Below are 26,112 nucleotides of genomic sequence, written 5' to 3'. Positions count from 1 at the left end.
CTTTCTCAGCCATTCCCCAGCTAATAGGCATCCCCTCAATTTTCAGTTTAAAAATTCCATTAAAAAAAATCTTTTTGGGCTACAGACCTACTAAATGGTATATACAGTTTTATAGTTTTTTGGGAATAGTTCCACATTACTCTCCAGAGTGGTTAGATCAGTTCACAATTAATTTTACCAATTGTGCAATAGTGTCCCAAGTGCAATCCCTTCCAAGATTTATTATTTTCTTAATATCATCTTAGCCAATCATGATAGGCAGGAAGTGGTATTTCAGTCGTTTTAATTTGCATTTCTCTAATCAATACTAATTTTTAAAAGATTTTTATTCGGTCAATTTCAAACATTATTCCTTGGTTACAAAAATCATATTCTATTTCTTCCACCCCTACCCCAACCCCTCCCATAGCCGACACACAATTCCACAGGGTATTACCTGGGTCCTCGATCAGAACCCATTTCCATGTTGTTGGTGTTTGCATTAGGATGATCATTTAGAAGTCTACATCCCTAATCATATCCCCCTCAACCCATATAATCAAGCAGTTGTTTTTCTTCTGTGTTTCTACTCCCACAGTTTTTCCTCTGAATGCAGATAGTGTTCTTTCTCATAGATCCCTCCGGGTTGTTCTGGAATACTGCATTGTCACTAATGGAGAAGTCCATTACATTCAATTGTGCCACAGTGTATTGGTTTCTGAGTACAATGTTCTCCTGGTTCTGCTCCTTTTGCTCTGCATCACTTCCTGGAGATTGTTCCAGTCCCCATGGAATTCCTCCACTTTATTATTCCTTTGAGCACAATAGTATTTCATCACCAACAGATACCACAATTTGTTCAGCCATTCCCCAATTGAAGGGCATCCATTCATTTTCCAATTTTTTGCCACCACAAAGAGCACAACTATGAATATTTTTGTACAAGTCTTTTCCCTTATTATCTCTTTGGGGTACAAACCCAGCAGTGCTATGGCTGGATCAAAGGGCAGACAGACTTTTATCACCCTTTGGGCATAGTTCCAGATTCCCTCCAGAATGATTGGATCAATTCACAACTCCACCAGCAATGCATTAATGTCCCAACTTTGCCACATCCCCTCCAGCATTCATTACTTTCCTTTGCTGTCATGTGAGCCAATCTGCTAGGTGTGAGGTGATACCTCAGAGTTGTTTGGATTTGCATCTCTCTGATTATAAGAGATTTAGAACACTTTTTCATGTGCTTATTAATAGTTTTGATTTCTTTATCTGAAAATTGCCTATTCATGTCCCTTGCCCATTTATCAATTGGAGAATGGCTTGATTTTTTTGTACAATTGATTTAGCTCTTTGTAAATTTGAGTAATTAGACCTTTGTCAGAGGTTTTTGTTTGGAAGATTGTTTCCCAATTTGTTGCTTCCCTTATAATTTTGGTTACATTGATTTTGTTTGTACAAAAACTTTTTAATTTGATGTAATCAAAATTATGTGTTTTACTATTTGTGACTTTTTAAGTCTTGCTTGGTTTTAATACTAATTTATTTTTTGATGTGACTATAGATAGCTTTAATTTCTTTATCTGAAAATGGCCTGTTCATATGCTTTGGCCATTTATCAAATGAGGAATAACTTGTTTTCACAAAAATTTAACTAATTTATCTTCATATTTAAGAAATGAGGCCTTTATCAGAGAAATATGCTGTAAAAATTTCCTCCCAGATTTCTGCTTTCTTTGGCTGCATTGGTTTTGTTTTTGCAGAATCTTTCTAATTTAATGTAATGGAAAATATCTGTTTTATATCTTTTAATGCTCTCTTTCTCTTGTTTGGTTATAAATTCTTCCCTTATCCATAGGTTTGACAGGTAAACTAATCTATGCTTCCTTAATTTGCTTCTTTGCTTTCCAGTTTTCCCTTTGTTCATCACTTTCCCTACCACAGCACGGTTATTGGACCTGAATATTTTCCTATCACACTTTTTACTTTCCAAGGCTTGTCCCTAAAAACAAAAAAAGAAATTCCCTGATCCTTCACCAGAATGTGTTTCCGTTGTTCTATTTTCAGCTATTGTAAACAAAGTTACCCATTCTTTAAAAATCTCTCTATAATCCTTAGATATGGGAGCTTGGTACCCCTATATAAACATCTCCATTCCTGGCCATTTTACAAAATATGTGGTTCAGAATCAATGAACCTACAACCCTTGGGAAGAAACAATTCTTTCCCCAATCAGTCTGAGTTGTTGGTGCACAGAGTTCCTTTCTTACTGGGCCCATAATTCATTCTTTTCAAGGAAAAAAAAAGGTCTATATAAATTTGTTCTGACAAAGTCACACTGCCCTGGTCGCTGTGTGTGTAATTGGCACTCAAGGAAAGAAACAAAAACTTGACTATGGGAACAGCTGACATGAGCTCTCAAGGGGGTCTTTCTGAACCAGTAGCATTTTAAAAAATGATTATTTGAGAGAAGAAAGCTGCTGTAAAATGTTCTTTAAACTTCTGAAATAATTCCTTCCCTTGTTCTTCTCTTGTAACATGTGATTCTTTCCATCTCATAATATACATTGAATTGGGGCTATTTTTCTTTTTTCTTATAATTACTTTTTACTTTTTTTTTTAATTACGTGTGGAAACTATTTTTGACAATTGTTTTCTGACATTCTGTGATTTAAATTCTCACATATACCTCCATCTCCCTGAAGCAATAAATGGTCTGTTTTGGATAATATCATTGCTTTCACTCAATACACATTTCTGTATTCCCCATGCCATGAAAAAATACATATCACATATATAATAAAAAACTCATGATGGAAATAAAGTGAAAGATAGCATTCTTTGATCTGAAATCAGATTCCAACATTTCTTTCTTTGACTTTGGATACCACCTTTTCATCATAAATCCCTTGGGATTATTTTAGAACCTTGTTTTGCTGATAGTAGTTTAATCCTTCACAGCTGATCATCATACAGTATTTCTTCTACTATATATACTATTCTCCTGGTTCTGCTCATTTCACTTTCTATCAGTTCATATAGGGTTTTCCAGGTTTTTCTGAACTCATCCTGTTTGTCATTTCTTATGGTGCAGTAATATTCCATTACAACTGTATACCACAACTTATTCATCCATTCCCTAATTGATGTATAATTTGGGTTGTTTTACTGCATCATATTAAGTTTACCTGAATGATGGTGTATTGTGATGGAAAGATTGCCTCACTGTAAGTCAGTAAAGCCCTTGATTTGACTCTCACTTCAGGCATTAATCCTACATATGGCCCTGGGCTTCTCTGAGCCTTGGTTTCCTTGTGGGTTAAGTAGGAAGAATGACAGCATCGAGCTCACAGGGTTGTGAAAGTGGACAGTGTCTGTGAAATACTTTGCAAAGCTTAAAAGGGCCATTTAAATGCCAACTTCTTCTGCTGCTCTTATTATTACCAATAAACACATTTTTGAAACATACTTGTTTTTCCATTGTGTGGATGTCAATTAATGACTGTAGATTTTTCTGCCCCTCTCCTCTCTTCCTCACCATCCTAGCTGTCTGCCTCTAGATGCTCAGTAGCAAAGGTGTCAAGCACATATATGTGACTCAAAGCACTCCTGAGTGTAGCTTGAAGCAGATTGAAATGTTACTGGGAAATCTTTTTAAAATACATACAAATATAATAAAGCAGAGAGAATGTTCATTTGTACTCTAAGTTAATATGAGACCTACAGTGATGTTCATGGGTAGTTTAGTGTCCCTCATTTTTCTTTGAAATTTCATGTCTCTGTTCTATAGCATACCAATCTGATCTACGTGATTCTCACTTGGGTCTGACTCTTCATGATCCTAATTGGGATTTTCTTGGCAAAGACACTAGAATACTTGGCCATTTTCTTCTCCAGATCACTTTATATATGAGTAAACTGAGGCATACAAGGTTAAATGGCTTGCCCAGGATTACATTACTAGTATATGAGGCTGGATTTGAATTCACCAGGTACTTCAGACTCCAGAGTCGTCCTATGTGTTGTGCCACCAGAATATGATTCTGACCTGGGCAAGCTGTAATAGGGCTCCCTCCCTAATCTGGGGAAGTGTGCCCTTCTTAATTCAACCTAACAGTGCATTAACTTTTTTGACCATTGACCCATGATGAGCTTTCATGAGATTTCAAACAAATGTTTGAAAATGTCTTTTTCAAATGATTGTCTAGCCACACCTCCTCCCCCTTTTGGGAATACTTTTTTCTGTTTATAGAGCTTTTTTTTCTTTTAAACATAAGTGTAGTTCTTCATTTGTATCACTATTTTTATTTGGCTAAGCATTGTAACCTGTTCAGCATAGTGGTGGTCATTTTCTGTCCCAAGGAGGGTGGGAAAGAAATTATTTCATGGCATATGTTAAAAAGGGAAGACTCTTTCCAGCATACATTAGTAGTCACAATCTGAGCTATTGTATATCCCAATCTTGTTCCCTCTGTGACTTGAGAAGACTAGGTCACATTCTGGCTAGTCTCTACAACACACAATCAGACAGAACAGGACAGTGTTTTGAGGTCACCATTCCTGACAACAGTGCCTCAGACAAAACTTCTGGCTTCCAACCCTAACAGAACATAATCCCAGGAAAGCACACCCACTCACATGGAATCTGTGATCCTGTTTCTTCCACCTGGACCCTAAGTCCACCTCTGTGGTTTCCCTTGTACTAATTGGATTACTATAATGTTTACTAGCTTTGGAACTACTTCTACATTGTCTGAGATGGTCTTCTTCCTATCAGGTTATAATAGAGAGTTATTAGGGATGGCAGCTCCTGTAGTCAAGCAACCACCATAACTTCTGTGGTCAGGCACTTTGCCTCTCCCTGTGTGCGCAGGAGGCTTGTCAAGTCTTCCATCTACATTACCTTTTGCAGCAAACTGACTTGGTTATAACTTCAGCCCTTTCTCTCTTGCTTCTTGGTAAACTGTTGGCCCCTTGTTGTCAGGTCTTAAATGCACTGAAGCTGATTAGTCACTGATGCTTTTGGTGGGCCTGGCCTGGAACATATTATTAGGGTGCCTTGATGTTCTGAGTTTTCTCTTTCTCCTTTTCTAAATTGATGATGAGGAAAGCAAAGAGTGAAAGTGCTCACCCCCACATTAAAGAGAAGATGAGGAAGGGCCAGTGTGAATTATATGTCTGTAGTAAACACGGACATTATGGAAATCTTGTGTTTTCATCTTTCAATGTTAGAGTATATGAAAAGATATGTGAGATGAATTCCTACAGAACAAGCAGTCCAAATTTGGTAACTTCTAGCAGATTTATAGTGGTGTCTGCCTAGGCTAGTGGTAAGCCTTACAGTTAAGCTTAAATTTATCATAAATAACAGAGAAGACAAAAGATACGTATGATTTAATAAAATTGTGTTTTTCATCAAAACAATACTATGTATAATGAGTAAACGCTAATTTTTCTTTAAAACCAGATGATTTCCAAGCTAACGCCAAGTTTAAATAAAATCAAACCCTCGGGTACTATTTAAATATATTCATTACTAAAGTGAACTGCCTTCAGATTTTGATTTCATAAAGTTTTGGTTTTCTGTTTGGTTTTTTTTTTATCCCTTTCCTTCCATCTCATAATTAATAGTGTATATTGTTTCCATGACAGAAAAGTGGTAAAGGCTAGGCTATGGAGGTTAAGTGACTTGTCCAGGGTCACACAGCTTAGGAAGTGTCTGGAGCTATATCTGAACCCAGGACCTCCCATCTCCAGACCTGACTCTCAATCCCCAGAGCCACCCAGCTGCTTCCTTCCTGTGTTATTTCAATGACAGTCTGTCTTAGTTTCATTCACTGCTATCACTATTCATTTATTATAGTCTCCAGCCTTATTTGGGGCTGCATATTAACCAAAGTGTTGGCTATGTTCACTAGCCCTGAAGCACATATTCTAATCAGCGCTCTCTGACAAGAAACACTTCTCATTTCTTCAGGCAAGTGTCTGACTTGGTCGACCACATTCAAAACTTCTCTGTTAAATGTCATTTTGTCTGTTCCCTTATCGATAGGAAAACATTCACATCTTCCCCACTCAATATGATTCCCCTGATGTCAGTTAGCACCGACTGCCTCATACTTAAAGAGACAAAAACCATCCCTTTTATCCCAACCATTCCACATTCTACCTAGTAAAATGTAAGATTAAACAAACGTTTATGTGGCATTACCTAGCTTATCTCAATGTTCTCTGAGACTTTCAACTATTTAGAGGTCATTTTGTCTCATAATCCCAAACGAAAACTAGAAATGAAGCAAAAAAATAAAAATAAAAAAGGCTTTTGAGCAGACAAAATAGTTTGTATAAAATTTATGAAAATCCTTATGGCTTTTATTGTCTGTGTGATATTTGTCTTCTGACATGGCATGAGGAATATGGAAATATGTATTATATAAAGGCACTGAAATAACCTATATCAGACTATTTACCACCTTGAAGGGAAGGGAGAGAATGTCAGTCACAAAATGTCAGAAAATAATTGGCAAAAATTCTTTCTTCATATAAAGGGAAAGAAATTTAGGGGTCTAAGCTCATGAATGACATTCATAAAAGAGTCTCGCGGTTTCCGCTTGGCAAGAATTTATTAAGTGCCTGCTGTGTTCAAGGAATGGACCGTGCTCGGTGTTAGAAATATAAAAGACAAAAACAAAACAGTCCTTACATTCAAGGGGCTTCCATTCTAGTGAAGGGCTTGGTGGTGGGGCACGAAAACTTGCACAGGGAAGTGAATGAAAGATCATTTGAAAAAGAGACAACCGCAGGGATATACAGGAAGGAGCACCTAACCTGAACCTTACTTTGTAGTCTATTTTAGATACCATGCTAATGAATTTAGTTATTTAGTTTCCTGGCCTGCAGCAGATTAGATGAGGGGACTTGGGGCTGGCTGCCAAAGTCAATAACACTGACAGCAGCAAGAAGTGACAGCGGGTAATAAGGAAGAAGAGAGAAGACTACAAAAAGTCTTGAAAATAAGTTGTGGGGTTTTTTAAAGCATAGATTCCTGAGGACTGTTGAGGCGAACAGTCCTGTGTGCTTCAGTAACTCTTGAGGGTATTATTACTGTGTTCTGGACCCTTACACCTTAGTAAGATGATTGATTCAGTTCTGTTCAGCAAACATCCAGTCTTGTATGGGGAAGATGTGGTGTGATGTGCTGAGAATAGAAGCCCCAAAACAGAAGAGTCTCTGGGGAAGAGGGGTTTCATATATCAGTAGATAAGGAGAAACAAAGTATATTCAAGAGAATACAAAGTTGTTTCATGAGCAAGAGAGGGTCAATGATGAGAGGTATCAGGAAGGAACTGTGTGGAAGTGGCACCTGATCTGTGTGATAAGGGAAACTAGGAATTCTATAAGGTAGAGGTGAGGACGGCAGCTAGGTGGCATAGTGGATAGAGCACCAGACCTGGATTTGGGAGGAATTGGGTTCATATCTAGCTCCAGTCACTTCCTAGCTGTGTGACCCTGGGTGAGTCACTTAACCTGGATTGCTTAGCCCTTGCTGCTCTTCTGTCTTAGATATGATACTAAGACAGAAGGTAAGGGTTTTTAAAAAGGTAGATGTGAGATAAATGGGCAAGGGAAATGGATAGGCAGTTCTCAGATAAAGAAATCAAAACTATTAACAAGCACATGAAGAAGTGTTCTACATCTCTTATAATCAGAGAGATGCAAATCAAAACAACTCTGAGGTATCACCTCACACCTAGCAGATTGGCTAACATAACAGCAAAGGAAAGTAATGAATGCTGGAGGGGATGTGGCAAAATAGGGACATTAATTCATTGCTGGTGGAGCTGTGAACTGGAGGGCAATTTGGAACTATGCCCAAAGGGCGACAAAAGAATATCTACCCTTTGACCCAGCCATAGCACTGCTGGGTCTGTACCCCAAAGAGATAATGGACACAAAGACTTGTACAAAAATATTCATAGCTGCGCTCTTTGTGGTGGCCCAAAACTGGAAAACGAGGGGATGCCCATCAATTGGGGAATGGCTGAACAAACTGTGGTATATGTTGGTGATGGAATACTATTGTGCTAAAAGGAATAATAAAGTGGAGAAGTTCCATGGAGACTGGAACAACCTCCAGGAAGTGATGCAGAGCGAGAGGAGCAGAACCAGGAGAACATTGTACACAGAGACTAATACACTGTGGTATAATCGAACGTAATGGACTTCTCCATTAGTGGCGTTGTAATGTCCCTGAACAACTTTCAGGGATCCAGGAGAAAAAAACACCATTCATAAGCAAAGGATAAACTATGGGAGTGGAAACACCGAGAAAAAGCAACTGCCTGAATACAGAGGTTGAGGGGACATGACAGAGGATAGACTCTAAATGAACACTCTAATGCAAATACTATCAACAAAGGAATGGGTTCAAATCAAGAAAACATCTAATGCCCAGTGGACTTACGCGTCGGCTATGGGGGGGGGGGGAAGAAAATGATCTATGTCTTTAACGAATAATGCTTGGAAATGATCAAATAAAATACATTAATAAAAAAAAAAAGGTAGATGTGAGGAGGGAGCACATCTTTTACTTTGAAGATTATTTGTGCACATCTCCAACAGATGGAAATTTATATATATATATATATATATATGTTATATATATATATAAATATATATTTATATTTATAATTATATATATGTATTTATAATTATAAATATAAATATATATTAAGCTTCTTTAACGAAGTTTACAGAACAATAGTAGGTTATCATCTTGAACACCAAATGAGTCTGTTACTTAACAGACTCATTTGGTGTTCTGGAGAAGAGGTAACAGACTCATTTGGTGTTCAAGATGATAACCTACTATTGTTCTGTAAACTTCGTTTAAGAAGGTTGAGAACTCTTTATATATAATTTGGAAATATTTCCACTTCAAAAAATGAAAGAAAACAGTTTCTGTTGTTGATAGTATGAGCTTTATTTATCTGGAAAGTTTATTTATGCTTATTCCCCAACTGCACTAAACAAGTAAAATGATGCCTAAAGATACACTTATGTACACATATATGCATATTACCAAAAAAAGTAATTATTCAGAAGGCATGTAAAGGATGTCATCAAAGAAAATTATAAGTGAAAGAATAGATGGGCTGGTCATATAGCAAGTATGAAGGCTAATTGGATAGCTAACATACTTCATTGATATTCTCATAATGTTAAGAGAACCCAAAGAAGGTGCCCTAGTGTAGTGAATATATGGAAGGTTATGCATAAGAGTCACATAAACAGGCAAGAATGTGTTAATAGTCTCATTACTGTGACATTTCCCTCCTATGACTCAGATCTACTGCACTGTTGAGGGTATGTCTGTGTGTCCTTAAAGAAATAGTTCTCTAAAATAGATTGGTTTGTACATATATCCAGTGGAGTAATGGTATATGTTTAACAACCAGATCTCCAAAAAAAAGTTAGTGTGTGTAATACACTTTTAAGTTTGATCTGCATTATTAAATTTTTTCTTTCTCTTTAGGCAAGACAATGAACAAGTCTGATTTGTAACATTTGGCTATTTCTGAAGTATAAAAACTCACGATGAAAATTAATCAGTTCTCATTAGCAGGTATGTGCTGATTTCAGCACAGTCCTGCATATGTAGCCCATGTAACAGTATAATAATGCAAAGTAAAATTTCTTCCTTTAATGATTTAGAAGATACTTAAAGATTTTAAGGTGACATTATAATGACCCTTAGTTATTGTACAAAACTTTGGGGAACAGATTTGGTTGGGGTGTGTATGTGTATGTCCAATTCTGATTCAATAGGAGTATATTCTAAACAGTGGAGTGTTAGGTAAGGTTGCTTTAAAATGATTGAACCAGATAAGAAAAAGTAGGAGAGGAAACATTCTCTCTCTCTCTCTCTCTCTCTCTCTCTCTCTCTCTCTCTCTCTCTCTCTCTCTCTCTCTCTCTCTCTCTCTCTCTCTCTGTCTCTCTCTCTCTGTCTCTCTCTGTCTCTCTCTGTCTCTCTCTCTCTCATATATATATATATATATATATATATATATCTTACTACATCACTGGTACTCTGCTAGACTTTTCCCATGTATCACAAAGTGAACAATAATTAAATTTTTTCATTCACTGCTATCATGCAACACAGAGGGACACTAGTTCTTTGTTTCATATTTTACAACTATATTTTATAGCATTCACTTCCTTTGCAACCCAGTGTATTTTATTTACTATTCTAAGAATGGGTCCATGGGCATCATCACACTTAAAACAGACACACAAAAGACTAATAATGCCTGACTTGGGTATTCTGTCATCCTGGTTCTCTGAGTTCCTTTAGTTTCTCCCTTGTATCCATCTGCTTCCCCCACAGACTCTCAACATTTAATGCCCTCACTCAAGAGTGGCCTCCTGCCCAGTTCCTTCTCCCACACTCCCTTACCCCTTAGAAAACTTGCAGACCAGGCAAAAATCACAGTAATTAAGCCAGTACCAACTAAAACCCTTTCCTTAACTAAAATTCTCTGAAGTTGTCCAGGAGGTGTTTTCCCTGTGTGGGAAAAGGGAGTTAAAACATAATAGGAGAGAAGCTGGCAGTTTCCAGACAAGGTTTTCCTTTTCATGTTACATTAGCAAACATTCACCTCCACTAGTTTGATTAATTGTGATCTCAGAGCCTTTATTTCTTTCCCCCTCCTGGAGCCTGCAGGAAATATATAGCTTCAATTTGGGATGAATACACATTTATTTGTCTTTGACTTCAGAGCTGAAAATGCTGAGACATCAGGGGGCCACAGCCTGGCTAACTGGCTGTGGTGAGGTACACCAGGGAGGGCATCATGGAGGAGAACTTCCCTGGGCCTGGCAACCTTCTTGAGTAGAAGCTTTAGTTGATTGCAGGAAGAAGGAAATGGAATTTGCTGACATTTAGTTCTCTGTGTCCTATACTATGTTTTGCACATTATAAAGCAAAATTTTAACCTTCAGTTTCCTGCTCAGACCTGCATAATTCCCTTAGGGGTGCATTTTAATTAAGTCTCTATAGACCTACTGCTTCTATGAACTCTGAAGGAGTTCCTGAAGACAGATTTTTTGTTTCTTTTTCTGTTTTATTACTTCTCAAGGAATATGGTTCAATAGGAAAGACTTGCAACCAGAGGACCTGGGTTGGAATTCTGAGCCTGCCTGTGTGACCTTGGGCAGGTTTAAGGCACTTTTCTGAAACTTCTGTTTTGTCATCTCTAAAATGAGGAAATTGAACTAGATAATTCTTAAGATCCCTTCTGTCTCTAAATCTATGATCCATATAATAAATAAATATACGAAATAAATAAAACATAGGGACTAGTGTTTCGGTTGTTGACTGACCAGTTTGGAAATTCTTCATGACAAAGTTTGATTTGCATTTTTATACCCTGGACCCAGGCTTGGTGGCAGTATGAGATGACCCTGAACTATGGAGTCATCCCTCATGAGTGTTCTGGTCAAGTTTTTATTTTTAATTCAGGAAAGCACAAGATGCTGAGATCTCCCAGTTGGAAGACAAATCAGAGGTTGTCTGTCTAGTTTACTCGCCCCTGAGTTCATGAGTGATCATTCATATTCATGACAAATTATTGTGAAAGTTCTACTTTGAAAATTTTTGAGAGGCAGCAGATTTAATTTTTAGACTACTGGAATTGTTAGAAGTTCTTCATGAGATTGAACTGAAATTTGCCTCTCTTTGTCTTTCCCCATTGGTTCTGGCCCTTCCATTTGGCACCAAGCAGAATAAGTCTTAATTTTTCTACATGAAAAGAATCCCACTATATGGAAACATTATCTTGTCACCTCCTACCATGCCCAATGAACTCTTCTCTAAGTTAAATATCCCAGGTTCCTTTAATTTGTAAAAATATTTCATGTTTTTTCATCTTCCTAGTTACCCTCCAAATGTTATAGGGTTATAAAGCCAAGAGCTAGAAGGGATGTCAAAGGCCATTTATTACAAATTTCTCTGTGTGCTAACTTCTGGCACACAGGCACTTATGCTAGTTTCCTTTCTTCCTTCTTTCTCCTTAGGATCAGAGGATAATAATTCTATAGCTGGAAGGGACTATTTTATAGGTAGGAAAACTGAGATATAGAGTGACTTGCTCGGGGTCACATAACTATTAAGCATCTACAGTAGGATTTTAACCAAGGGTGTCCTGAAGGGAAGCCTTGTGCTCTATCCATTATACCATCCCTTCTATAATTGAGAAACCTGAGACCCAGAAAAATTAAGTGATTTGCCCATAGTCACACAGGCAGTATCAAAAGTAGAAATGGAACCCAGGTCCTCTGTCTCCAAATCTAGGATACTTTCCCACTGTACTATGCTACTTTCCTTCACAAACACAAATTGTAACCCTTTTGCAGCTCTTACATGGTGTTTATGGACTGCTGAGGTAAAAAAGACTTTGCTGCTAACTTCCTGGTGACAAGTGCTAACAAAATTGATCTTTAAAAATCTGATCTAGTGTTTTTTACAGAAATAGATACTAAGCTCACCAGATTATAGTTCTCAGAATTTTCCTTATTGAGAATCAAGACACCACTAGTTCATCTCCATCCCTATAAAACCTCTTTTTTCCTCATAGCACCTTGAAGATCACTAAGAGAAATCACACACACAAATTCTGAGATATAATTCATTTGGGCCTATTGACTTGAGTTCATTGGTAATTAGGATCTCTCTTTCAGACCACCTCATTTATCTTGGGCCTCAATACCCAATTAACTCCTTTCTAGTCTTAAGATCATTCTCTTGGATAGAGGAGACAGAATCAAATTACTGAGGGAGCTAAACATTGGTGGGTTTCCCCCCCCCTCGGTTATTTATAGCCATTGTCCCATCCACTCTAAGCATTGATCATTTTCCATTTTCTTTCTTTCTCCCAGCATAATTAACCCTTTTTATTTTTTATTTTATTTTTTTTAAACTAGATCTGTGATTTCATTTGGTATAGGAGAGTCCAAATGAATTAAATCCCTCTCTAAATGAAGATCAGGACAGATCAGCTTGGCTATTTGCATTCTCAAAGTGATGCTTGGGGACACTGAAGGCTGAGAGCTATGCTCAAGATTGTTTTAGAGGCAGAACTTGAACTGAAAGTCTTTCTGATTCTTGATGCCTGCTCTTTATCCATTAGGATACTCTCTCTTTCTTGATAATCCTCAGCATTTTCCTACATCTTCAGCCCTTTCTGAGCTTTAGCCTTCCCAACACTATCCTTATATGTATATCTGTCTATCTTTTAGAGATGGGAAAAAACTGAGACAGTGTGAGAAGTGAACTGTGTACATCTGTGGTATGAATTAGAACCCTCACATCTGGATGCAGAGTCCCCATTTCCAACTTTCACCTTCTTTCTCCTCTGTTTCCTATTTCCAGTATACTGGGCTAGTCTTGTCTGACATTGATTTTACTGGAGAAATCCAATTCCTTCTGGCTTATAAATTTCTTTGTGACATTTTAATGTGAGCTATAAATCAGTCTATTGTGTTTATTTAAAAAAACAACTGCATAGATGAGAGGAATTATGGCAAACATAATAACTTCATTGCAAAGGGGAAAAACTGTCCTATCTCCCAAGTGTTGGATCTCCTTGAGGTCAATTCTCTTATAAATTTTCAAAACTATGAAAACCTCTCATTTCTCTGTGGCCCTCCTATATTATCATAATTATATTAGATGGCTGGGGAATTGTTACCAGATATTATCTTAGAAATAGGGAAATTATGAGCTAATTTCAGGGCATCTTGACTTAATGAGAATGTTCTTCATGGAAGCTACTAATGTAAACCTTTAAAAATGACAAGTGGGAGATATTTAAATCCTTTATCTGCCAAACCAGCACAAATTCTTTCTGCACACCAATTCCCATTATCTGACCAAATTGCCATAGTGCTCCTTTTAATCTTTTCAGGTTTTATTAATTAAAATTTGGCCACAGGTATGGCTATTTGCTGTTCCATCTCCAAGTGCAAGTTACATTTTGGGCATGAGGACTTAACCTCTCTTGAATTGCATTTCCTAAGAGAGGGACCCTGGAGTGAAGTAATTAACAGTACCTACTATATACCATCACCTTTGAGTCCAGAGAAGAACCCTTGGCATCCCTACCTCCTACTATGCCCCTAGCTCAACCTTAGCTTCTTTGATCAAGTTTTATCATATTTCTCCTACATAAACACAGCTCGATCTACAAATGTTCTTCCTTTCCTTAACATGTTGAAAAACTTCCTAAAAATGGACTGGCCAGCATGGTGGATTTGGAAATCTAGCCCAGCTTTTCCAAAACTGCTCCAATAAAGATCTAAGAAGTATGCCAAACCAGTTGAGGTCTGACTGTGGCAGGAGCAGCAGCAACAGCCAGTATGCAGCTGTATAGATCTGTCACAGAGCTATGTGGCATGTGACTATAGGGTGGAAATTGTGACTAAGCTCTGACCTTATATGACTATGTCCCAGGGCAAGGAGCGGTAACCCATTCAGTAGATCCAGCTCAGAGGTGGTCTGAGGCTGTGTCCTCTACAAGGGAGGAACAGGAAAAGGAATGAGCAGCAATTGTGTGGCTCTGACCTTGGACTGAATTCTTAAATTGAACCCCTTACACTGGTCTAAGGCTAAAAACCTAGTGGACCCAAATAAGCAATTCAGATGAAGGAGAAGCCTATAGTTCTTGCAATCTGAACTTTCAGACACTTCTAGCTAGCTGATGGAACAGGGTCACCTTGGAGCTCCATCCAGGGGTAAATCTGTAGTTCTGTAACTCAGACCCAGAATCTAGTTAGGAAATTACAAAGTTCAGATGAAGAGGGCAGTAAGTAGACTTTCCCTAAGATCAAATAGTGTAAGTGCTTTGCCTAAGTCATCCCTTAGATCCTTGAAGAATACAGCACTTAATACCTGGATAAAATATCAGCAGGACCCAGGGAATACAAATGAGTATCAAGTGATACTCTTGTATTCCCCTCTAGAAAGGTACAGAACCTAGCCCTAAAACAAAGCCCCAAAGCAGGAAACAAGGCTGAAAGAATGAGTAAATAAGATAAAGAGCTATTTTGGTGCCAACGGTTCCCAAGATACCTAGCCAGAAGAACAAAATAATTCTAGAATATGTCTAAGCAAAACTTTAAAACATGCCCTCTACCTCCCAAAACACACACACACATACACACACACTCGGTCATAAGGTCAACTAGAGTTTCTAGAGGAAGTGAAGTAAAAGTTTTTATAAAGTTAAAAATTATGTTTTCAATGAAACGAGGATGTTAGAGGAAATATTTAGAAAAGAAAAGAGAATGTTGGAGGAAAGATTTGAGAATTAAAACTTCATTCTAGAAGTACCAAACCTTACTCAAATAACAAACTTTTTGAAAATTGGAGTGAACCAAAGATAAATTGACTCCATGAGATAATATTGATTCCATGACACCATCCTATGAGAAATATAAAACAAAGCCAAAAGACTTAAAAAATTAGAAGAAAATGCAAAATATTTCTTATTAAATACAAGTGATCTGGAAAACATCAGAGAATGACAATTTCTGAATCTTTGGACTACCTCAAAGACATAATAATAGCTAGGATTTACATAGCATTTTAAGGTTTGTAAAGTGCTTCACAAATACTATCTCATTTGATCCTTACAACAATTCTGAAAAGCAAGGTACTGTTATTGTCTCCATTTTTACAGATGATGAAACTGAGACATAAACCCAAATATGAGCCTAGATATTTTGATAAACCATGAAAGGAAATTACCCAGAATTTTTTAGAATCAGAAATAAAATAGAAGGAATTTTCCAGTTTCTTTCTGAGAGGGAATCCAAAGAGAAAACTCGGGATCCATAAGTTCACATGGCAAAAATCCAGAGCTTCCAAGTCAGAGAAGCTGGATTCTCATTTTGCTTTGGGTTTTTGCTATCTGTGTGACCTTTGGGAATTCATTTAGCTTTCATTATCCTCACTTCTCTCATTTCTCTTTGTCCTAATTAGGCAGGTAAATTAAATGACCTGAGAAATCTTTTCTAGCATTAGATCTAAGATCCTATGAATGTTAAATGGTATCCAAACAAGAGAGTTTATTGACCCATTGTGCTATGCTTTAGTCAAACCAGATCTGAAATAGGGTATCCATTCTGGATAATATATTTTAGAAAGGATACTGATGAATTTGAATATGTTCAAACGAAGATGGTCAGGATTGTGAAAGGACTTGAGACCATGAAATATGGAGATGGGTAAAGAAGATGTGATAGAATAAGGAGGGGAATGCTCTCCCAGCTATCTTCAATTACTTGAAACACTTGTTCTTTCTGGCTTCTGACAGCAGTACCAGAAGCAATAGGCAGAAATAGTAAAGCAAATTTAATCTTTATATAAAGACAAAAATCCTATCTATAGAGTTGTCCCAAGGTGGAATGGACTCTTGGGACCCCATGGGCTCTCATTCCCTGGACATCTTTAAGCAATGGCTGAATGGCCACTTGCCAACGATATTGTAAAGGGGAAGTTCTTTTTCAGATATAGATTGGTCCCTGGGCCTCTTTCCAACTGACATTCTGGGATTGTGCCCTCAGAACCATGGACAGCTCCAAGTTATCCTTGAATGCAGTAGTAACTAGTTGAAGATTTTGTGGGTGACTTAGAGTTCCTTCCTTCCTCCCTCCCATCTAGCCAGGAGCTCTCTTGGTTAAGTATCACCAAAGGACAAATGAGCCAGGCTTGGACTCAGAATGAGGTGAGTGTCTCCCCAATAATAATATATTTGTATCATACTCTATAGTTTACAAAACTGGAGTGTGTGTATATAATAATATTTCTGAGTCAAAAATAAACAATTTCAGAATAGCCACCATTTTGTAAATCTGGGCTTCTTTTCGCTTTAATGCAGATAATCATTTTGATGCTCAAAATATGTTAGTAGCGAATAGGAATTTAGAGCTGAATTTAAGGATATACCCTTGTTTAATCCTCCTAGATCACTAGATTCCAGAGTAAAAGACAACGTCTTCCTCACTCTGCTTCCTCTCTCTTTTGGTTCCACTTTGCAGATTTGAAACATTTGAGGTGAATAGCTTTGAACAGTTTTGTATCAACTATGCAAATGAAAAACTCCAGCAGCAATTCAACTCGGTAAGCCTTCTCTTCAGACTCTTTGGGTTGGTTCTAGTCTTTCTCTTTCTTATGTTGTATGCTTTTTGCATCTTGAGGAATATTGCATTCTTCTTGAAGGGAACAGGGATGCATTGTCTTTAACTTCTTCTGATCACCCTTGGTTCTTGGGAAGTCCAAACTAATGCAGCCCAGATTGCTGAAATCCACATTTCTGGGGCCTGTGCAGAGATTGGTGGTTTGGATGACCTGAGGGTTGATCTGAGATGAGAAAATAGAAACACATGAATAATCCATACCTCGGTGGTGATCAAGAACTAAATCTATGAATGGTTAAATGTCTCTAGGATCTCCAGGGCATTTGTTATATCATCTAATCTAGCCTGAAAAGACATTAATTTATCATGGGACATGTAACTCCCATGGTCTGGGATTTAGATTAAGGAACATTAGCACTTCACCAAAATGTAATTCTGTCTCATTTTCTTGACCCCAGCATGTCTTTAAACTGGAACAAGAAGAATATATGAAGGAACAAATCCCATGGACTCTCATTGATTTTTATGATAACCAGCCTTGTATTGATCTAATAGAAGCTAAACTGGGCATCTTGGACCTGCTCGATGAAGAATGCAAGGTAAAGTCCATTCTTCCCCTGAGAGAGGCAGAGAGAGAAACAGAGAGACAGACAGAGACAGAGAGAGAGAATATGAATTAGGCCCTGGAAGTATAAGGATGGAAAGATACAGATCCTGCCATCAAAGAACATATTCTATTGGGAATGGTTTGAGGTATGTCTCATGTGAGGGAGAGATAACCTTTTACTAGCCCTCAATTCTTGAACTTCATCTCTAATTAAAAAGTCTTTGGAACTTGAGGCAAGAACATACCTACATACTCTACTCAGTGAATTCTGAAGTTATGCAGAGCCAGTAAGCATTGTTCAAGGAGAGTTTCATCTGGCTTTGATCACAAAGCTACCATACAGAAAATCATAAGCTTTCTTTTACACAAATATAAGATTGGGAGAAGAGAGGTGATTCACAAATAAGGGACTATTCGCAAATAGTCCCTTTCCATCATTTCTGCATAAAAAATAAGGGGGGGGTACATCTTGTAGTTCAGTGGATCTAAGTCAGACTAAGACGGGGGGAGGTCCTGGGTTCAAATATATCCTCAGACACTTCCTAGATGTATCACCCTAAGCAAGTCACTAACCCCCATTGCCTAGACCATATTACCATTCTTCTGCTTTAGAATCAATACACAGTATTGATTCTGAGACAGAATGTAAGGAATTTAAAAAAAAAACAAGCCAACCCAGCAATGTCACTATTAGGTTTATTTCCTAAGATGATCAGGGAAAAGGAAATGAACTTTATATGTTCTAAATTTTTTATGGCAGCCTTCTTTGTGGTGACAAAGCACTGGGAATTGAAGGGGTGCCCATCAATTGAGGAATAGTTAAACAAGTTGGGGAATATGATTGTGATGGAATACCGCTGTGCAATAAAAAATAGTAGGTTAATAAAAAAATGAAAAGATATACATTAAATTATGAAGAGCGAAATGAGCAGAATCAAGAAAACATATACAGTAACAGAAATAGTGTTTGAAGAATGAATTGTGTATATAGAGAAATAAATAAGATATAATTTATATGTGTGTATACATATATATATATATATATATCTTTTTGTCAAATGATGCCTGCTCTAATAGGAGAAGAGGGAAGAACATAAGGAATTTACCTGGGTATTTTAATATAACAAATAAACAAACAAATTTAAATTAAAAAAAAAAACCTGTGTGTTGACATCATAGCACAATATCTGTCCAGTATTTTGATCTCTATGCAGTATATTGTTTAAAAACACAAATAGACTCAAGCTGTATCAGTAGTTTCACGCACTTCCTTTCTTGGCACATTCCTTAACCCTGACTCATCAAAAAGAAATCAAAGACCTGGGATTCTTAACTTCTTGTGTTAAGGATCTCTTTAACAGTTTGGTGAATTTTATGGATTCTTTCTCAGATTATGTTTTTTCCTCAGAATATTTTAAATTAATAAAATTTAAAAAAACAGAAAAGGAAATTGCCATGGGCGAGGTCCAGCCTCACTCGCGACTCCAGGGGTTCCCAACAGGCGAATGATCAGTCAAAAAAATAACAAACAGAAGACAGCTTAATCATTATGGCCATGGGATTGCTTTACATCTGATAGCTGCTCCACCATCCCCATGCCTTGTGTTTATTTTTATACTCATTTTATTGGCACACAGATACATTACCCAACACATATGTTCAAAGAGAGATAATTAGAAAAGTGATACATTAACTTTTAACAAATCACTTGATTAATATTATATATTCTTATAATGTGATTACAGACAGCATACAAGATAAATTGTTTCATCACAGGTGGCTTAATTTCTCATTACCCAGTGAGGAGTTTTGAGCTTACAAACAACCAAGGAAAATTACTTATTGCTTTTAATAAAATGGAATAATTAATCAAGTTCTTAAAAGACAATTCAACAATCATACCATTGAGGTTGAGGGGTACTGGGAACACAATTCAAATTTAGACTGATCATTTTTCAGGGTTTTACTAGGGAATTTCTGAGTTACTGATTTGTATAATTGAGTCACTGAGCCATATTGAAGCTTAATGTACTCGTACATTTTTTATGGGCCTTTATGATTGATTTGTGTGTTGGCTCCATGAGAATAGGTTTCTGTGAGTGGGAAAGTTCTGAGCTTGGCCTGTAGCTGTGGTTTTACCGAGGATTTTGTATCTAAGTAAAAGTTAATCCATACCCATGATAGTCTTTTGTTATTGGGTTTGAGAGTCTGATCTTTTGGTGATGTTTTGGAGAATTAGGGTACAGGTATTCTGCTCTTGCATTATTCCTTTTGAGACTAGGGGGAATATGTCAATGTGTCATATTTCATAGATGTCAATTTCATAGATAGGGGGCATTGATGAGAGAGGTCATGCAAGGGGAACTGAGTGGGCAATCATATCTTTCCAAGGGCTACTCTGTGGCCTCCGTGACTCTGTCAAGGCATTGTGGCCTGATGGCTCCCAGAAGGAAATCAGGAATATTTTTAAATTATGACAAAAAATTTACAGGTCCTTTGAAATCTTTCTATAGACCCTTTGGGGGTCCATGAACCCTAGGCTAAAATCTCCTTTCATAAGGTGTAAAGGAACCTTAGAAACACTTTATTCTAACCCTTAATGATCTTATAAATGAAAAAAAAACACATCCTGTGAACCGGAATGATTTGCCTAAGATTACAAAGCTACATTAATAGCTGCAGTGGAAAAAAAGACTTTAGTTGGAGGTCAAAGAACTGGAGTCCAAATTCTGACTAAGCTACTCACTATCTGAATAACCCAAAACAAGTTTCAACCTCTCAGGACCTTTTTTCCTCAATTGGAAAAATTGAGGTGGCTGGACTAGTTGACTTCTTAGGAACTTTTGAATTCTCAATTGATCATAACATTCTAGGACTAGAATTCAGGTTTGCTGGTTCATGGGATCATAGTTTTTGCCCTGAAAGTAGATCATTATTTTTGAGTACCTTTATTTTGCAAAGGAGGAGAGTAATATCCAAGGAAGGATCATGCTTTGATTCAGGTTACATTTTTTTCTCCATGCCAATCTGCCTCTTCCTGGTGAATTCCCTTCATTCATATTGACCAAGCCTTCACATCCAGTAGATACAGTAAGGCTATTCAGAGGACACATTCCCTACCTTTAGGGAGTGTCCACTTCTTTATAGTGCTTCTATCCAGGTTCTGAATTCCCTCTTGGCACTAGATAAAGCATTCAGGTACCTGAACTCATTAAAAAACAAACCACAAAACCTTAACTTTTGTCCTACCAGGGTCACACAGCTAGGAAGTATCTGAGGCAAGACCTGAACTCAGGACCGCCTGTCTTCAGGCCTGGCTCTCTACCCACTGAGCCACCTAGCTGGGTTGATTTTTATGAAAAAAAAAAAAAAACACCAAGATTGGCAAATTATTGGTTAATGTGATTTAAAAACAGAAGAAAGTCAAATCATTATCATCAAAAGCAAAAAGAGTGAATTTACCACTAATGAAAATGAAATCAGAATCCCAGGGTTTTGAAAGGGAAATTCTTAGCCTGAGAGACTCCTGTCTCTACAGATATACCTAGTGCCATTCCTATGTTTGCCTTGTATCCACACACACACACACACACACACACACACACACACACCTCTTCATGTACATATTATTTTCTCTATTAGAATGGTACTCCTTTAAGGATAGGGACCTTTTTTTTAATCATTTGGGGAATGGCTAAACAAATTGTGGCATATGACTGTGATTAAATACTGTTGTGCTTTAAGAAATGATGAGCAGGTTAATTTTTAAAAAACCATGGAAGATCTACATGAAATTATGAAGAGCAAACCGAACAGAATCAAGAGGACAGGGACCTCTCACCTTTACACAGTTAGCACTATACCTTTAATTAAGTGATGAATGATTGATTTTCCATGTGTTTTCTACCTCAAATCTTAGCAGTATCTTTCATTCCTACTGCCATGAATATATTTGAGAGTGCTTCTACAGACCTCATATATAATCCTTACAACAAAGAGTTAAAATGTGTGGTGGATAGGGAATGTGCTTTTATGCCCATTTTACAAATGAGGAAACTGAGGTACATAGAAATGGAAGAACTTATCCAAAGTCATATCACTTGAGATATGTTCAGGACTGGAATCCAGTTCTCCTGATTCCTAATTGAATACTCAATTGACTAATTGAAATAAAAAACAGAAGTTATTGACTTCTTTTGTTCACATTTATTTATTTTTGACTCCCCAAGACAAATATGTGAGGTTCATTTAAACTTAATTTTAAACATTGGGGTTAAAAATTAAACTATCACATAATCCCTGCTTTCAGGGAACTTACCATTTGATAGAGGGAAGACACCAATACAATAAAGACACTAAAATACTTTAGGATCATAGATCTTGAGTTGAAAAGAATCTCAGAAGACATCAAGTTCAACTCCCTCATTTTACAAATGAGAAAAATAAGAGAGAATGGGGTGAGATAAGATACTTAGCACAGTGCCTGTTACATAGTAGGCACTTAATAAATGCTTTCTCTGCCTCTTCCCTTAATTGATTTGGCCAAAGTCATGTGGGTGCTAATCAGTAAGATGGTGAGCCTCAGTCCCTTGACTCCAGAGAAAATACCCTTCCCACTGTACCATGCTGCCTCACCCATCTTTTGTTACTGTGTTCACACAGATGTCAGTCCTTATCTCCATTGACAGAGATCACAACCCTTTCACACCTTGTCCAAAGAAGTTCTTGAGCATGTTCTATAAATGGCCATCCCCTAGCTTTCTGATTGTTTGTTTTACAATATTATAGACATCAACACAATTTTGGTTGTGCTTTAGTTACTTTCACTCTATTTATTGACTTGATTTCTTCCTTTTAGAGAGATCCATGATATGGATTATTTAATGAATGCCACTTCTCATATGTGAGTCATCATGGGTAATACACATCCATCTATTTATATCACCCAAATGCCTTTTATTGTCTTTTAAGGCTTCTGTACTTTTGAATCTCAGTATAGCCACATGAGGGAACATCAGTAGATGATAATGCACAAAGACAATCTACTACTACTATAGCACAAGTTAGAATATAATTAAGTGTCTTTCTTTTTATTGGACCTCTAGTTTCACCAGCATAGTGGGCTCTCTTTGAGACACTGTCCATGAGTGCAAACATGTACCTTCTCTGTAACTTGGGTCCTAGAGTTGCTCTGGGACACTGAGAATTTATTTGATCTAGCTCAAATCCCACACCCAGTTTGGGTCAAAAATGAGACTGAAACTCATTTTGTTCTGACTCTGAGACCAGCTCTCTACTTTGCCATCTATACTGCCTCTCAAGTAAGTGCATGGAATAGCTCAAATACTCTGATCCAAAAGATTCAAGGTGGGAAACATCCTTTCAGTGGGAGGAATCAAGGAAGATTTCCCAGAGGAGAGAGAATCACATGACCTTATTCTCTTAGTAAGAATTTAGAAGACTTGGAAACAATCCATGTGGAGTTGACATGTTTTTGCCCCTGACTCTCTCAGGTAGAATCTAATGAATTATGTCACTTAGCTTTTGGGGTTGTCAATTTCCTCAGAAATGGCTTTTATACCTCTGTGGGTATTTGTTCATTTCCTTTAATGAATTTTCTTGATGCATTTTATTTTTATATCACAGCCCTGTGAGACAGAATGAGCCTTGTCATGTAATAAAGAAAAAGTCAAACAAAATCAACTAACATGATGACTTTGACATTCTATACCTGTAGTCTTCCAACTTTCTACCACAAGGAAGGAGTTAATGTTCTCATTTCCTCTCTTCAGTTGTTGAGGTTGGATTTGGTTTTTATGGTTGCTTAATAACACTTGATTTAAGGTTCTTTTTCATTTGTTTCATCTTTTCTTTTAATAAAGAATCCTTACCTTCAGTCTTCGAATCATCAATATCAGTTTCAAGGCAGAATAATGGTAAGGGATAGGCAAGTGGGGTCAAGAGACTTGCCCAGGAAAGTGTCCAAGCTCACATTTGAACCCAGAATCTGCAGGCCTGACTGCAGGCATTAGCTGTCTCTTTGTTATTTGTAGATGTTGTTTTACTGCTTCTGCTTTATTTATTGCATCGCCTCCCCACATTTCTCTGCATTTCTATTGATATTTATTGCATTCAAGTGTTGTATTCCCATGTTCAGGGGTGCCAGTATGTATGGATTAAGTAGATAGCTACCTGTGACACTAGGGAGCCTCTTGTCTCTATGTAGAGGCAACAGTGCCTGAAGTTCTATTCTTAGCCATTCATTCCACTGGGTTCAAGGCATCACCTCTCTAGACATTCTCTAATAAAAAGAACATTCTCCAAGCAGAGGTTACTTATTCATTAAATATTAATATGAGTTTGTTCAGATCCTTTTAAATTTTACATCTTTAAAAGAGTTGAAGTTTTTGTGGAATAGATTTTTATGGCAATTCCTTTTTTAAAAAAATGCAAGATAATTTAAGAATGTGAAGAGAATCGAGGGCAATTGATGGGATGACAGAGTAGAAGATTCTGGGCATACAAAGGACAGTATGAAAGTCTCATACACCCAACTGTACCTCCAATACAATTTTTGTTCCTTGGTTACTCTCATGCTTCATTTACATTATATAGACACCTTTTCTGGCTCATTCTCTAGAAAGCAGAAAGCAGTGTAGTAATGAGGAGAAAAGCTAGATTTGGAGGCAGAAGAACTGAGTTCCAATCTTGATTCTTCTGCTTCCTACTTAAGTGACCTAGAGTGAGTTAATTGGTTTCTTTATATAATTATCAAGTTTGAAGATATGGCTTCTATGGCCCCTTTTATCCCTAGATCTGTAATTCAATATGGTTTATGAGGTCTCTTTCAGATATAGATCTGTGATCCTATATGTTTTGAAATGTGAAGAAAAAAATTTAATCCTTAAATTGTATCAATTTGTCTTTAAAATAAAGAGGTTGGGATGACTGACCTTTAAGGACGTCTGCTAGCTCTGATGCTATGATATGACATATTGGGTCATTGTAGTTTGCATATTTCAGCCACTGCCAAATAACATTTTTTTCTATTTGTTTCCTTTTAGCTTCTGAAATTACTCTTCTAAATGGCCATTTCATAATCAATCAAATATATCTTTTTTGTTAAATGATGCATTCTCTAATGGAGGGGAGGGAGGGTAATGGAGGGAGTTAACTGGATATTTTAATGTAACAAATAAATAAAAAACACATGGCCATTCATCCCCATTCCATTCACTTGAATTAACACTGCTAAGTAGTATGAGTGGTGTTCTTGCTATTTGAGACACTCTTCCACTATTTTAACCAATGACATCCCCCCTCCTCTCTTTTCATTTTTATGTCATTACTCTCTGGAAGGACTTGCTGGGGTAGCCAGATTAGGAGAATCCAAGTTGCCAAAAGAAGAATTCCTAAATGTTGATATTGGATGAGAAGTTTTGTGTACCTCGGGGGGCATCTATTAGTATGGTGAAGTGGGAAAGGTACTTGCCCAACAGTTGATTCCTTGCTCTCTAACCCTGGACAAGTAATTTCACCTCCCTTGAACTGTAGTATTCTTATCTATAAAAATGGAGTACTAGTCCACAAATGGTCAGCTTCCATCCTTTCTTAGAAAAAAAATGTTTTGCAAATCTTTAATGTGTGTCAAGCACATTATGAAAGGGAGGGGCAGCAGACAGACAAACAGAAACAGAGAGAGAGACAGAGAAGCAGTCAGAAAGAGTAAGAAAGAGAGATGCAAAGAGAGACTCTTCAAAGAGGTGAGGGGAAAAGCCACCTAGATGCAAGCCAAAGAGGAGTTGTTCAAAAGTAAGAAAACAGATGCAGCAAATGTAGGCCAGTTATTTTTTTCCCCAAAAAAAGTTTGAAGGTAAGAAGTAGCAAGAGAGGATGATAGGTCAAGAGAGTAAGAGGGTTGAGGAAAACTTGCTTTAGGTAGATAGAGACTTAAATATGTTAGTGTGTTGAAGAAAAAGAGTCAGTGCAGAGGGAAGAGATTAAAGATGCCAGAGCATAGAGTGAGGGAATAAACTGATGCATGAAGGCGGTCTGGGTTAGGATCATGGGAAGAGAAGGGAAGAAGAGAGATGGGAGAATTCTCTATTGAGAATGAAGGAGATATAAATAAAGAGAATGGGGTTGGGAGCTTGAAAGAGGAAGGGTTTAGAGGAGTTTCTGTGAGACATGTATGATTAGGCAATTTGACAACAGAGGAATAAAGGACTTGAAGAACCAATCAGGGACCTCTTGAGGCTGGATTCCATGAATGTATACTTGCATGATTCATGATTTTTTCTTTCTCCACCTCTGCTCCAGAATTGCAGAT

General features: G+C 37.3%; 1 protein-coding gene across 2 annotated transcripts in view; it reads left to right on the top strand.

Annotated features, from left to right (window-relative positions):
- Nucleotides 1–26,112, top strand: part of MYO5B (myosin VB) — a 571,959-nt gene that overhangs the window by 357,344 nt on the left and 188,503 nt on the right. For both annotated transcript variants that reach the window (XM_007486667.3, XM_007486668.3), the window contains exons 11-12: nt 17,078–17,159; nt 17,635–17,775. In XM_007486667.3, coding sequence (XP_007486729.1) covers nt 17,078–17,159; nt 17,635–17,775 — 223 coding nt within the window. The remainder of the gene's footprint in view (nt 1–17,077; nt 17,160–17,634; nt 17,776–26,112) is intronic.

Source organism: Monodelphis domestica, chromosome 3 (genome assembly GCF_027887165.1).
Source record: "Monodelphis domestica isolate mMonDom1 chromosome 3, mMonDom1.pri, whole genome shotgun sequence".
Taxonomy (NCBI): domain Eukaryota; kingdom Metazoa; phylum Chordata; class Mammalia; order Didelphimorphia; family Didelphidae; genus Monodelphis; species Monodelphis domestica.
Note: the sequence above shows the minus strand (reverse complement) of the source record. Positions and strands in the feature narration are given on the sequence as shown.